The sequence below is a fragment of the Tribolium castaneum genome, chromosome 7 (genome assembly GCF_031307605.1).
Source record: "Tribolium castaneum strain GA2 chromosome 7, icTriCast1.1, whole genome shotgun sequence".
NCBI classification, from domain to species: domain Eukaryota; kingdom Metazoa; phylum Arthropoda; class Insecta; order Coleoptera; family Tenebrionidae; genus Tribolium; species Tribolium castaneum.
This window is the reverse complement of record NC_087400.1, coordinates 15295712-15311876: the sequence shown is the minus strand read 5'-3', so window position 1 is coordinate 15311876 and position 16165 is coordinate 15295712. Positions and strand designations below refer to the sequence as shown.

Here is a 16165-nt window from a genome sequence, read left to right as displayed (position 1 = left end):
GAGACATAAAAGTCACTAAAGTTTTCAGAGTCGTCTTTAGTCGTCATATTAATAACAATAACATTAATAATAATAATACTAATAGTACTAAATTTGCTTATATGCAAGCGCTTAATTAAGGTAAGAGTTTTTTGGTTTCTTGCTTATATCTCGAAAACAGTTACTCCTATCAATTTTTATCTTTTTACTAATAATAAAGCTGATAAAATTTGCAACAAAACAGTGATTTGCAGTTTTCTTGTAGGATCAACCATAAGCGAGTTATAGAGTTGGATATTAATAATATTCAACAAAAATTTGCTTTAAAATAAAATGTTTGAAAAACTGAAATTAAATTAAATTAATTGGGTCTAGCATTTTAGTAGAGGAAAAAGGAGGAGACATAAAAGTCACTAAAGTTTTCAGAGTCGTCTTTAGTCGTCATATTAATAACAATAACATTAATAATAATAATACTTATAGTACTAAATTTGCTTATATGCATGCGCTTAATTAAGGTAACAGTTTTTTGGTTTCTTGCTTATATCTCGAAAACAGTTACTCCAATCAATTTTTATCTCTTTACTAAAATTAAAGCTGACAAAATTTCCTACAAAATAGTTATCTGCATTTTTCATGTAGAACTAACCATAAGCGAGATATATGATTGACAATAATTAATATTTAAAAAAAAAGTGCTTTAACAGAAAATGTCTTGTGATTTAAAATACACTTAATTTATTGGGTCTAACACTTTATTAGAGAAAAAAGGCGGTGACATAAAAGTCACTGAAGTCTTTAGAGTCGTTTTTAAATGCTGCATCTTCGAATTCGTTTCAAACATTAAAAACTGTATTACATTTTTGTTCAGTAACTGTAACAGTTTTCACTTTGGTTTTTTGCTTATATCTCGAAAACTGTTACTCCTATCAAATTTTATCTTTTTTTCAAAATTAAAGCGGATAAAATTTCCTACAAAATAGTTATTTGCAAATTTCCTGTAGGACGAACCATAGGCGAGTTATAGAGTTGGATATAAATAATTTTTAGCAAAAATTTGCTTTAAAATAAAATGTTTGAAAAACTGAAATTAAACTAAATTAATTGGGTCTAGCATTTTAGTAGAGGAAAAAGGAGGAGACATAAAAGTCACTAAAGTTTTCAGAGTCGTCTTTAGTCGTCATATTAATAACAATAACATTAATAATAATAATACTTATAGTACTAAATTTACTTATATGCATGCGCTTAATTAAGGTAACAGTTTTTTGGTTTCTTGCTTATATCTCGAAAACAGTTACTCCTATCAATTTTTATCTTTCTTTAAAAATTAAAGCTGATAAAATTTCATACAAAATAGTTATTTTCATTTCTTTTGTAGGACCAACCATAAGCGAGTTAAAGAGTTGGATATAAATAATCTTTAACAAAAATTTGCTTTAAAATAAAATGTTTGAAAAACCGAAATTAAACTAAATTAATTGGGTCTAACACTTTAGTAGAGAAAAAAGGAGAAGACATAAAAATCACCAAAGTTTTCAAAATTGTTTTTAGTCGTCATATTAATAACAATAACATTAATAATAATAATACTAATAGTACTAAATTTGCTTATATGCAAACGCTTAATTAAGGTAACAGTTGTTTGGTTTCTTGCTTATATCTCGAAAACAGTTACTCATCAATTTTTATCTCTTTACTAAAATTAAAGCTGACAAAATTTCCTACAAAATAGTTATTTGCATTTTTCATGTAGGACTAACCATAAGCGAGATATATGATTGAAAATAATTAATATTTAAAAAAAAGTGCTTTAACAGAAAATGTCTTGTGATTTAAAATACACTTAATTTATTGGGTCCAACACTTTATTAGAGGAAAAAGGAGGTGACATAAAAGTCACTGAACTCTTTAGAGTCGTTTTTAAATGCTGCATCTTCGACTTCGTTTCAAACATTAAAAACTGTATTACATTTTTGTTCAGTAACTGTAACAGTTTTCACTTTGGTTTTTTGCTTATATCTCGAAAACTGTTACTCCTATCAAATTTTATCTTTTTTTCAAAATTAAAGCGGATAAAATTTCCTACAAAATAGTTATTTGCAAATTTCCTGTAGGACGAACCATAGGCGAGTTATAGAGTTGGATATAAATAATTTTTAGCAAAAATTTGCTTTAAAATAAAATGTTTGAAAAACTGAAATTAAACTAAATTAATTGGGTCTAGCATTTTAGTAGAGGAAAAAGGAGGAGACATAAAAGTCACTAAAGTTTTCAGAGTCGTCTTTAGTCGTCATATTAATAACAATAACATTAATAATAATAATACTTATAGTACTAAATTTACTTATATGCATGCGCTTAATTAAGGTAACAGTTTTTTGGTTTCTTGCTTATATCTCGAAAACAGTTACTCCTATCAATTTTTATCTTTCTTTAAAAATTAAAGCTGATAAAATTTCATACAAAATAGTTATTTTCATTTCTTTTGTAGGACCAACCATAAGCGAGTTAAAGAGTTGGATATAAATAATCTTTAACAAAAATTTGCTTTAAAATAAAATGTTTGAAAAACCGAAATTAAACTAAATTAATTGGGTCTAACACTTTAGTAGAGAAAAAAGGAGAAGACATAAAAATCACCAAAGTTTTCAAAATTGTTTTTAGTCGTCATATTAATAACAATAACATTAATAATAATAATACTAATAGTACTAAATTTGCTTATATGCAAACGCTTAATTAAGGTAACAGTTGTTTGGTTTCTTGCTTATATCTCGAAAACAGTTACTCATCAATTTTTATCTCTTTACTAAAATTAAAGCTGACAAAATTTCCTACAAAATAGTTATTTGCATTTTTCATGTAGGACTAACCATAAGCGAGATATATGATTGAAAATAATTAATATTTAAAAAAAAGTGCTTTAACAGAAAATGTCTTGTGATTTAAAATACACTTAATTTATTGGGTCCAACACTTTATTAGAGGAAAAAGGAGGTGACATAAAAGTCACTGAACTCTTTAGAGTCGTTTTTAAATGCTGCATCTTCGACTTCGTCTCAAACATTGAAAACTGTATTACATTTTTGTTCAGTAACTGTAACAGATTTCACTTTGGTTTTTTGCTTATATTTCGAAAACCGTTACTCCTATCAAATTTTATCTTTTTTTCAAAATTAAAGCGGATAAAATTTCCTACAAAATAGTTATTTGCAAATGTCCTGTAGGACGAACCATAGGCGAGTTATAGAGTTAGATATAAATAATCTTTAACAAAAATTTGCTTTGAAATAAAATGTTTGAAAAACCGAAATTAAACTAAATTAATTGGGTCTAACACTTTAGTAGAGAAAAAAGGAGAAGACATAAAAATCACCAAAGTCTTCAAAGTTCTTTTTAGTCGTCATATTAATAACAATAACATTAATAGTAATAATACTAATAGTACTAAATTTGCTTATATGCAAGCGCTTAATTAAGGTAAGAGTTTTTTGGTTATTTGCTTATATCTCGAAAACAGTTACTCCTATCAATTTTTATCTTTCTTTAAAAATTAAAGCTGATAAAATTTCCTACAAAATAGTTATTCGCGTTTCTTTTGTAGGACCAACCATAAGCGAGTTATAGAGTTGGATATAAATAATCTTTAACAAAAATTTGCTTTAAAATAAAATGTTTGAAAAACCGAAATTAAACTAAATTAATTGGGTCTAACACTTTAGTAGAGAAAAAAGGAAAAGACATAAAAATCACCAAAGTCTTTAAAGTTGTTTTTAGTCGTCATATTAATAACAATAACATTAATAATAATAATACTAATAGTACTAAATTTGCTTATATGCAAACGCTTAATTAAGGTAACAGTTTTTTGGTTTCTTGCTTATATCTCGAAAACAGTTACTCCTATCAATTTTTATCTCTTTACTAAAATTAAAGCTGACAAAATTTCCTACAAAATAGTTATTTGCATTTTTCATGTAGGACTAACCATAAGCGAGATATATGATTGACAATAATTAATATTTAAAAAAAAGTGCTTTAACAGAAAATGTCTTGTGATTTAAAATACACTTAATTTATTGGGTCCAACACTTTATTAGAGGAAAAAGGAGGTGACATAAAAGTCACTAAAGTCTTTAGAGTCGTTTTTAAATGCTGCATCTTCGACTTCGTCTCAAACATTGAAAACTGTATTACATTATTGTTCAGTAACTGTAACAGTTTTCACTTTGGTTTTTTGCTTATATCTCGAAAACCGTTACTCCTATCAAATTTTATCTTTTTTTCAAAATTAAAGCGGATAAAATTTCCTACAAAATAGTTATTTGCAAATTTCCTGTAGGACGAACCATAGGCGAGTTATAGAGTTGGATATAAATAATCTTTAACAAAAATTTGCTTTAAAATAAAATGTTTGAAAAACCGAAATTAAACTAAATTAATTAATTGGGTCTAACACTTTAGTAGAGAAAAAAGGAGAAGACATAAAAATCACCAAAGTCTTCAAAGTTGTTTTTAGTCGTCATATTAATAACAATAACATTAATAATAATAATACTAATAGTACTAAATTTGCTTATATACAAGCGCTTAATTAAGGTAAGAGTTTTTGGTTTCTTGCTTATATCTCGAAAACAGTTACTCCTATCAATTTTTATCTTTCTTTAAAAATTAAAGCTGATAAAATTTCCTACAAAATAGTTATTTGCATTTCTTTTGTAAGACCAACCATAAGCGAGTTATAGAGTTGGATATAAATATTCTTTAACAAAAATTTGCTTTAAAATAAAATGTTTGAATAACTTAAATTAAACTAAATTAATTGGGTCTAACACTTTAGTAGAGAAAAAAGGAAAAGACATAAAAATCACCAAAGTCTTCAAAGTTGTTTTTAGTCGTCATATTAATAACAATAACATTAATAATAATAATACTTATAGTACTAAATTTGCTTATATGCATGCGCTTAATTAAGGTAACAGTTTTTTGGTTTCTTGCTTATATCTCGAAAACAGTTACTCCTATCAATTTTTATTTATTTATTAACATTAAAGCTGATAAAATTTGCAACAAAATAGTTATTTGCATTTTTCTTGTAGGATCAACCATAAGCGAGTTATAAAGTTGGATATTAATAATATTCAACAAAAATTTGCTTTAAAATAAAATGTTTGAAAAACTGAAATTAAACTAAATTAATTGGGTCTAGCATTTTAGTAGAGAAAAAAGGAAAAGACATAAAAATCACCAAAGTCTTCAAAGTTGTTTTTAGTCGTCATATTAACACAATTAATTTAGTTTAATTTCAGATTTTCAAACATTTTATTTTAAAGCAAATTTTTGTTAAATATTATTAATATCCAACTCTATAACTCGCTTATGGTTGGTTCTACAAGAAAAATGCAAATAACTATTTTGTAGCAAATTTTATCAGCTTTAATTTTAGTAAAAAAATAAAAATTGATAAGTGTAACTGTTTTCGAGATATAAACAAGAAACCAAAAAACTGTTACCTTAATTAAGCGTTTGCATATAAGCAAATTTAGTACTCAGTTTTAAAATGAGTTATTAATTTTAGACAATTTCTTGCCTAAAAACACAGATCACAGATCTCTTGCGTAGAAATGAGAAAACGCTTAGATAACACAAAATAAGCTTTATTTTTGCTTAGAAAAACTAAGCGTTAATTTAGAAAGAAAATCATTATTATAAGTATTATTATTATTATTATTATTTTTATTATTATTGTTATTATTTTTATTACTATTATTATTATTATTATTATTATTATAATTATTATAATTATTATTATTATTATTATTATTATTATTATTATTATTATTATTATTATAATTATTATTATTATTATTATTATTAAAAACCGATTATAAGTTTTGTATAGTAAATGTTTTTATACCAGTTTTAAAATGAGTGATTAATGTTTGACAATTTCTTGCCTAAAACTATAAAATGGCTTAGAGTGCCAAAAACACAGATCACACATGATCTTTTCCATAGAAATGAGAAAACGCTCATGTAACACACAAAATAAACTTCATTTTTCCTTATTAAAAGTATTATTATTATTATTACTTTTATTACTATTACTATTATTATTATTAATATTATTGTTGTTATTATTATTATTATTATTATTATTATTATTATTATTATTATTATTATTAATATTATTATTATTATTATTATTATTAACTTTTGTATAGAAAATGTTTTTTTTCCAGCTTTAAAATGAGTTATTAATTTTAGACAATTTCTTGCCTATAAACTATAAATTGGCTTAGATTGCCTAAAAACGCAGATCACACATGATCTTTTGCATAGAAATGAGAAAACGCTCATGTAACACACAAAATAAACTTCATTTTTCCTTATTAAAAGTATTATTATTATTATTATTACTTTTATTACTATTACTATTATTATTATTATTATTATTATTATTATTATTAGTGTTATTATTATTATTATTATTATTATTATTATTAACTTTTGTATAGTAAATGTTTTTATACCAGTTTTAAAATGAGTTATTAATTTTAGACAATTTCTTGCCTAAAAACACAGATCACAGATGATCTCTTGCACAGAAATGAGAATACGCTCATATAACACACAAAATAAGCTTCATTTTTGCTTAGAAAAACTAAGCTTTAATTTAAAAAGAAATTCATTATTATAAGTATTATTATTATTATTATTATTATTATTATTATTATTATTATTATTATTATTATTATTATTATTATTAAAAACCGATTATAACTTTTGTATAGTAAATGTTTTTATACCAGTTTTAAAATGAGTGATTAATTTTAGCCAATTTCTTGTCTAAAAACTATAAAATGGCTTAGATTGCCTAAAAACACAGATCACACATGATCTTTTACATAGAAATGAGAAAACGCTCATGTAACTCACAAAATAAACTTCATTTTTCCTTATTAAAAGTATTATTATTATTATTTTTATTACTATTATTATTATTATTATTTTCATTAACTTTTGTATAGTAAATGTTTTTATACCAGTTTTAAAATATGTTATTAATTTTAGACAATTTCTTGCCTAAAAACACAGATCACAGATGATCTCTTGCATAGAAATGAGAAAACGCTCATATAACACACAAAATAAGCTTTATTTTTGCTTAGAAAACTAAGCTTACTTTTATTACTACTATTATTATTATTTTTATTATTATTATTATTACTATTACTTTTATTATTATTATTATTATTATTATTATTATTATTATTATTATTATTATTATTATTATTATTATTATTATTATTATTATTATTATTATTATTATTATTATTATTACTATTAATATTATTTGTATTAAAAACCGATTATAACTTTTGTATAGTAAATGTTTTTATACCAGTTTTGAAATGAGTTATTAATTTTAGACAATTTGTTGCCTAAAAACACAGATCACAGATGATCTCTTGCATAGAAATGAGAAAACGCTCATGTAACACACAAAATAAGCTTCATTTTTCCTTATTAAAAGTATTATTATTATTATTACTTTTATTACTATTACTATTACTATTATTATTATTATTGTTATTATTATTATTATTATTATTATTATTATTATTATTATTATTATTATTATTATTATTATTATTATTATTATTATTATTAATATTACTATTATTATTATTATTATTAACTTTTGTATAGTAAATGTTTTTATACCAGTTTTAAAATGAGTTATTAATTTTAGACATTTTCTTGCCTAAAAACACAGATCACAGATGATCTCTTCCATAGAAATGAGAAAACGCTCATATAACACACAAAACAAGCTTCATTTTTGCTTAGAAAACTAAGCTTACTTTCATTACTATTATTATTATTATTATTGTTATTATCATTATTATTATTATTATTATTATTATTATTATTATTATTATTATTATTATTATTATTATTATTAAAAACTTATATTAAACAGACAGAAAACGTATTCTGTCACAAAAGAGCTTATTATGTATCACTTTAAATAGAAGCAGTTTATCCTGTTTGTTCCTTTGCTTACATAAGAGCAAACTTTTATAAAGCGTAACTAAAGCCACATATTCTGACACAAAAAAACGAATTACGTTATAGACTTGACGAGAACGGCGTATCTCGGACTCTTGTAGGACTCTTATAGAAACAAAAAGTATCAGTTTGGATTAAAACAAATTATTTTTGTTGACTCTTAGTCCGAATTGTTCATCAGTTCAAACAAAAACGGCTTATTTTAGACGATCTTTTGCTTTGAACAAGAAAACTTACATCGAACAGACTAAAAACGTATAAATCTGGCATAAAAGAGCAATTTATGTATCACTTTGTATAAAGGCAGCTAATCCTATTCGTTTCATTGCTAAAATAGACTAAATTGTTATTAATCCTAACAAAAACGCAGTATTTTGGCACAAAATACTAATTACATTATAGTTACGACGAGAATAGCTTATTTGGAATGATTCTATGCTTCCAAACGAGTAAATTTTTATTAAACAGATGCCAAACATCATGTTTTGTCCTATAATGACATTTTATATTGCAGTTTGTATTAAAACAAAGTATTTTCGTTGATTCTTTGTTTGAAGCAGCAAACCTAACATTAAAGAATCTGAAAACTTTGTATTCGGACACAAACCACCGAATTTTGTATCAGTTTAGACAAAAACGGTTGATTTTCGACAATATTTTGCTTTGAACAAGAAAACATATCAAACAGACTAAAAACGTCTTATTTTAGCACAAAACAAAAGATTTGCGTTATAGTCTTGACGAGAACTGTTAATTTCAAACGATTCTATGCTTTGAAACCAGTATACTTTCACTAAACAGAGGCAAAACGTCTGATTTCGCCTTTGAAAAACGATTTTTTTCTACAGCCGTCAAAAAATCGTGACATTTATGCATGGTTACCTATGCGCGAAGTTTGACGTTTTTTCACTGTGAAAAAATATTATTTTTTCACGGTTTCACAGTGAAAAAATAATATTTTTTAACTGTGCAGGCAACTCGATTTTTCAGATCATTTTGTTCCAACTTATTTCTGTTACAATTTTAGTAACACGAAAAGACATCAACAGCAACCGAAATGAAGAGACGGATCGATAATGAGAGGTAGTTTTAAAGGTTTTATAATTATACAGAACAATATTACAAAACAATAATAATAGATATTTACTTTGACATATGAAAATTAAATGTGCATGACGAAAACGTGCCCCCGTTTATCCCCAGAGGCCTGAGTGAAGACGCTTGTAAATGAAAGTTATTTTCGCCATTAAAAGAAGCCGATGTAGAAGGTTGAGTGATTTTGTTTTCTTCTGTGGAGGAAGAAGGTTGAATTTTATTGGCAATTTCAATTTTATTATTCAAAGAGTCCTCGATGTAACTTTCTGCCACTGTGCTGCTTCTCCAGCCCCCATGACGTTTAATTGAAATTAGATCACCTCCAGCATTCGCCAAAAGAGTGGCAGAGCTTCTTCTGAAGCAGTGACCAGTATATTTTTTAGGTTCGTCTTTGTTAAGCCACTTTGCAATCAAACTTGGTATCTCTCCGATTTTGTTAATTCCAACATTTTGATTCACACATTTTCCGTTGGTATACTTTAAAAATAAACGGTCACTAGTCGCCCGTGGAGGCCGCAAAGCTCTATATTTTCTGACAATTTCTATATTTTCTAAATTTGAAACAGTAAATATTCGTTCGCAGTGGGTTTTTGTATCAGGCACCTTCACAATTAAGACAGACTGTTTATCTTCTATGTCAGTTAGCTTCATTTTAACTAATTCTTCACGTCGAAGGGCTCCCGATATACCCAAAATTAGCACAGTCTATAAATAAAACGAGTTGTTTTGATTTGTATTACACTAATATGATAAGTTTACCTTCATCAGTAAATATATCTTGTCATCTGCTTCATTAATAAACTTGCTAATGTCTTCTTTGTCTAAAATTTGCGACTTCTTGCTTCTGTAACCTACGCTTTTGCTTTTCAGGTAGGGCACTAACTTCGGAAACTTACGTGTATCGATATTCTCTTTAACGTTTAAGGTGGCTTTCAACATCGCATAAAGGGCCCAGAGTGTTGGTGGCTTTAAGGTGGTAGACTTTTCTTCCAAATACGCCAACAAAACATTTTCCGTTACTTGATCAATCTTTTTCATAGAACACCACTGCCGAAACTGAAGATACGTTTTTTCGTACTGCGGTCTTGATTTAGCAGGCAAAAGATTCGACACTGCCGCGCTTGCAATTGCATCTATTTCGTTTTCGCTGCTAAAATCCATCACACTTCTTCAACAAAAATACCTATTGTGACAAATTTTTCGCAACTATCACTTTTATTTATCATCGTAACCATGCAAGCAACTCGATTTATCAGACCATTTTGTTCCAACTAATTTCTGTTACTTTTTTCTTCATCTGGAGGCTGTAGAAAAAACGTTGTTTGTATTTCGTGGCGAAATTCATGTTTTAATGGCGCCTTCGAATGTCTTTTAGGTCTCGACCTGGCGGTCTCGACTAAAATAACATTCTCAGGCGCCATTAAAAAAACACTCATTTCGCGCACTTAATACAAAAATTACTATTGTCACAGTTTAGATTAAAACCAATTATTTTCGTTTATTCATTGTTACAAACAAGAAACCTTACATCAAAGAAACTGAAAACTCCTTATTCAGGCACAGAAATTCGAATTACGTTTCAGTCTGGACAAAAACTGCTTATTTTAGACGATCCTTTGTTTTGAACACGAAAACTTACATTAAAAAGATTAAAAACGTCTTATTCTAGCTGAAAACTGCAAATTATATATTACTCTAGATAAAAGCAATTTATCCTGATTACTCCTTTACTTAGAATAGAGTAAACTTGTATAAAACTTAATAAAAACTTTAAATTTCGTCTTAAAGAAATAATTTACGTAATAGTTTTGACCAGCACTGTTAATTTCAAGCGATTTTATGATTGGAAACGAATGATCTTTTATGAGGCAGATGCAAAACCACATATTACCATATAAAGTATTACCTTTTGCAACAAGAAATTTTACGTCAAAGTAACTGAAAATTTCGTATCCATGCACAAATATCGAATTACGTATCGGTTTAGGCAAATACAGCTAATTTTAAACGATTCCTTGCTATAAACAAGAAAAATTTTATCAAACATATTGAAAACGTTTTATTCTCGAAAATAAGAGCAAATTATGTATCAGTTTTAACAAAAGCGGATTACTCTGTTTGATTCTATGCTTAGAGTAGAGTAAACTACTATAAAACGTAATGAAAACTTTATATTCAAGCTCAAAAGAACAAATTACGTTATATTTTTGACAAAAAAAAATATTTCGGACGATTACATTCTTCGAAGTTAGCAAACTTTAATTAAACAAGTGCAAAAGCTAATACTTTGCTTTAAAATGACGATTTATGTGGTAATATGGTGTTTTGCATCTGTCCTATAAAAGTTTACTCGTTTCGCTCCATTGAATCATTCGAAATAAATTATTTTGCCACAACAACAACGAAAATAATTTGTTTTTGTTTAAACTGTAACTTAAGTAGTTTTTATAAAACGAACTAAGACGTTTGGCATCTGTTTAGTGAAAGTTTTCTCGTTTGGGGGCATAAAATCGTTTGAAATTAACAGTTCTGGTAAAAACTATAACGTAAATTATTTCTTTGAGACGAAATTTAAAGTTTTCATTAAGTTTTATGCAAGTTTGCCCTATTCTAAGCAAAGGAGTAATCCGGATAAACTGCTTTTATCCAAAGTAATACATAATTTGCAGTTTTGAGCCAGAATAAGACGTTTTTAATCTTTTTAATGTAAGTTTTCGTGTTCAAAAGAAAGGATCGTCTAAAATAAGCAGTTTCTGTCCAAACTGAAACGTAATTTGATTTTCTGGGTCTGAATAAGAGGTTTTCAGTTTCTTTGATGTAAGGTTTCTTGTTTGTAACAATGAATAAACGAAAATAATTGGTTTTAATCCAAACTGTGACATAAATCGTTTTTCAAAGGCGAAATCAGACGTTTTGCCTCTGTTTAGTAAAAGTATACTGGTTTCAAAGCATAGAATCGTTTGAAATTAACAGTTCTCGTCAAGACTATAACGCAAATCTTTTGTTTTGTGCTAAAATAAGACGTTTTTAGTCTGTTTGATATAAGTTTTCTTGTTCAAAGCAAAATATTGTCGAAAATCAACCGTTTTTGTCTAAACTGATACAAAATTCGGTGGTTTGTGTCCGAATACAAAGTTTTCAGATTCTTTAATGTTAGGTTTGCTGTTTCAAACAAAGAATCAACGAAAATACTTTGTTTTAATACAAACTGCAATATAAAATGTCATTATAGGACAAAACATGATGTTTGGCATTTGTTTAATAAAAATTTACTCGTTTGGAAGCATAGAATCATTCCAAATAAGCTATTCTCGTCATAACTATAATGTAATTAGTATTTTGTGCCAAAATACTGCGTTTTTGTTAGGATTAATAACAATTTAGTCTATTTTAGCAATGAAACGAATAGGATTAGCTGCCTTTATACAAAGTGATACATAAATTGCTTTTTTATGCAAGATTTATACGTTTTTAGTCTGTTCGATGTAAGTTTTCTTGAATAATAATAATAATAATAATAATAATAATAATAATAATAATAAAATAATAATAATAATAGTAATAGTAATAAAAGTAATAATAATAATAATACTTTTAACAAGGAAAAATGAAGCTTATTTTGTGTGTTACATAAGCGTTTTCTCATTTCTATGCAAGAGATCATCTGTGATCTGTGTTTTTAGGCAAGAAATTGTCTAAAATTAATAACTCATTTCAAAACTGGTATAAAAACATTTACTATACAAAAGTTATAATCGGTTTTTAATAATAATAATATTAATAATAATAATAATAATAAAAGTAATAGTAATAATAATAATAATAAAAATAATAATAATAGTAGTAATAAAAGTAAGCTTAGTTTTCTAAGCAAAAATAAAGCTTATTTTGTGTGTTATATGAGCGTTTTCTCATTTCTATGCAAGAGATCATCTGTGATCTGTGTTTTTAGGCAAGAAATTGTCTAAAATTAATAACTCATTTTAAAACTGGTATAAAAACATTTACTATACAAAAGTTAATAAAAATAATAATAATAATAATAATAGTAATAAAAATAATAATAATAATACTTTTAATAAGAAAAAATATAGTTTATTTTGTGAGTTACATGAGCGTTTTCTCATTTCTATGCAAGAGATCATCTGTGATCTGTGTTTTTAGGCAAGACTATTCCAGAATTATACGTTTTTAGTCTGTTCGATGTAAGTTTTCTTGTTCAAAGCAAAAGATCGTCTAAAATAAGCCGTTTTTGTTTGAACTGATGAACATTTCGGATTGAGAGTCAACAAAAATAATTTGTTTTAATACAAACTGATACTTTTTGTTCCTATAAGACAAAATATAAGATTTTGCATCCATTGAATATAAAAATATATTTGTGTCGAAGCATAGAATCGTCCGAGATACGCCGTTCTCGTCAAGTCTATAACGTAATTCGTTTTTTTGTGTCAGAATATGTGGTTTTAGTTACGCTTTGCAAAAGTTTGCTCTTATGTAAGCAAAGAAACTAACAGGATAAACTGCTTCTATTTAAAGTGATACATAATTAGCTCATTTGTGACAGAATACGACGTTTTCGGTCTGTTTAATATAAGTTTTTAATAATAAAAATAAAAATAATATTAATAATAATAATAATAATAATAATAATAATAATAGTAATAATAATAATAATAATAATAGTAATAAAAATAATAATAATAGTAATAAAGGAAAGCTTAGTTTTTTAAGCAAAAATGAAGCTTATTTTGTGTGTTATATGAGCGTTTTCTCATTTCTATGCAAGAGATCATCTGTGATCTGTGTTTTTAGGCAAGAAATTGTCTAAAATTAATAACTCATTTCAAAACTGGTATAAAAACATTTACTATACAAAAGTTATAATCGGTTTTTAATACTAATAATATTAAGAGTAATAATAATAATAATAATAATAATAATAATAATAATAATAATAATAATAATAATAATAATAATAACAATAATAATAATAATAATAGTAATAAAAGTAATAATAATAATAATAATACTTATAATGAATTTCTTTCTAAATTGAAGCTTAGTTTTTCTAAGCAAAAATGAAGCTTATTTTGTGTTATCTGAGCGTTTTCTCATTTCTATGCAAGAGATCATTTGTGATCTGTGTTTTTAGGCAAGAAATTGTCTAAAATTAATAACTTATTTTAAAACTGGTATAAAAACATTTACTATACAAAAGTTGTAATCGGTTTTTATTAATAATAATAGTAATAATAATAATAATATTAATAATAATAATAATAATAATAATAATAATAATAATAATAATAATAATAATAATAATAATAATAATAATAATAGTAATAAAAATAATAATAATAGTAGTAATAACGTCTAAAATAAGCCGTTTTTGTTTGAACTGATGAACAATTCGGACTAAGAGTGAACAAAAATAATTTGTTTTAATCCAAACTGATACTTTTTGTTTCTATAAGAGTCCTATAAGAGTCCGAGATACGCCGTTCCCGTCAAGTCTATAACGTACATAAGAGCAAACTTTTATAAAGCGTAACTAAAGCCACATATTCTGACACAAAAAAACGAATTACTACTAAAGTGTTAGACCCAATTAATTTAGTTTAATTTCAGTTTTCCAAACATTTTATTTTAAAGCAAATTTTTGTTAAAAATTATTTATATCCAACTCTATAACTCGCTTATGGTTGGTCCTACAAGAAAAATTCAAATAACTATTTTGTAGAAAATTTTATCAGCTTTAATTTTGAAAAAAAGATAAAAATTGATAGGAGTAACTGTTTTCGAGATATAAGCAAAAAAGCAATAAGAAAACTGTAACTGTTACTGAACAAAAATGTAATTCAGTTTTTAATGTTTGAGACGAAGTCGAAAATGCAGCATTTAAAAACGCCTCTGAAGACTTCAGTGACTTTTATGTCACCTCCTTTTTCTTCTAAAAAAGTATTGGACCCAATAAATTAAGTGTATTTTAAATCACTAGACATTTTCTGTTAAAGCACTTTTTTTTATATATTAATTATTTTCAAACATATATCTCGCTTGTGGTTAGTCCTACATGAAAAATGCAAATAACTATTTTGTAGGAAATTTTAGCAGCTTTAATTTTAGTAAAAAGATAAAAATTGATAAGAGTAACTGATTTCGAGATATAAGCAAGAAACCAAAAAACTGTTACCTTAATTAAGCGTTTGCATATAAGCAAATTTAGTACAATTAGTATTATTATTATTAATGTTATTGTTATTAATATGACGACTAAAGACGACTCTGAAACCTTTAGTGACTTTTATGTCGTCTCCTTTTTCCTCCACTAAAGTGTTAGACACAATTAATTTAGTTTAATTTCAGTTATTCAAACATTTTATTTTAAAGCAAATTTTTGTTAAATATTATATATATCTAACTCTATAACTCGCTTATGGTTGGTCCTACAAGAAAAATGCAAATAACTATTTTGTAGCAAATTTTATCAGCTTTAATTTTGAAAAAAAGATAAAAATTGATAGGAGTAACTGTTTTCGAGATATAAGCAAAAAAGCAATAAGAAAACTGTAACTGTTACTGAACAAAAATGTAATTCAGTTTTTAATGTTTGAGACGAAGACAAAAATGCAGCATTTAAAAACGACTCTGAAGACTTCAGTGACTTTTATGTCACCTCCTTTTTCTTCTAATAAAGTATTGGACCCAATAAATTAAGTGTATTTTAAATCACAAGTCATTTTCTGTTAAAGCACTTTTTTTTAAATATTAATTATTTTCAAACTTAAATCTCGCTTATGGTTAGTCCTACATGAAAAATGCAAATAACTATTTTGTAGGAAATTTTAGCAGCTTTAATTTTAGTAAAAAGATAAAAATTGATAGGAGTAACTGTTTTTGAGATATAAGCAAAAAACCAAAGTGAAAACTGTTACAGTTACTAAACAAAAATGTAATTTAGTTTTCAATGTTTGAGACGAAGTCGAAAATGCAGCATTTAAAAACGACC

General features: G+C 25.7%; 1 protein-coding gene across 1 annotated transcript; it reads right to left on the bottom strand.

Annotated features, from left to right (window-relative positions):
- Window positions 1–9022: 9022 nt before the first annotated feature.
- Window positions 9023–10583, bottom strand: LOC135266698 (uncharacterized). The gene is made up of 2 exons (XM_064357870.1): window positions 9913–10583; window positions 9023–9858 (listed from the first exon to the last, which is right to left on the bottom strand). The coding sequence occupies exons 1-2, from the start codon at window positions 10312–10314 to the stop codon at window positions 9202–9204; spliced, it is 1059 nt and encodes a 352-aa protein (XP_064213940.1). The 5' UTR covers window positions 10315–10583; the 3' UTR covers window positions 9023–9201.
- Window positions 10584–16165: the final 5582 nt, after the last annotated feature.

Bases quoted from the DNA above. Each gene is read 5' to 3' on its own strand.
- LOC135266698 (XM_064357870.1), bottom strand. From the start codon at position 10,314: ATGGATTTTAGCAGCGAAAACGAAATAGATGCAATTGCAAGCGCGGCA. The intron at 9,859-9,912 runs GTAAACTTATCA...TTTTATTTATAG, and splicing joins AGATATATTTACTGATGAAG to ACTGTGCTAATTTTGGGTAT.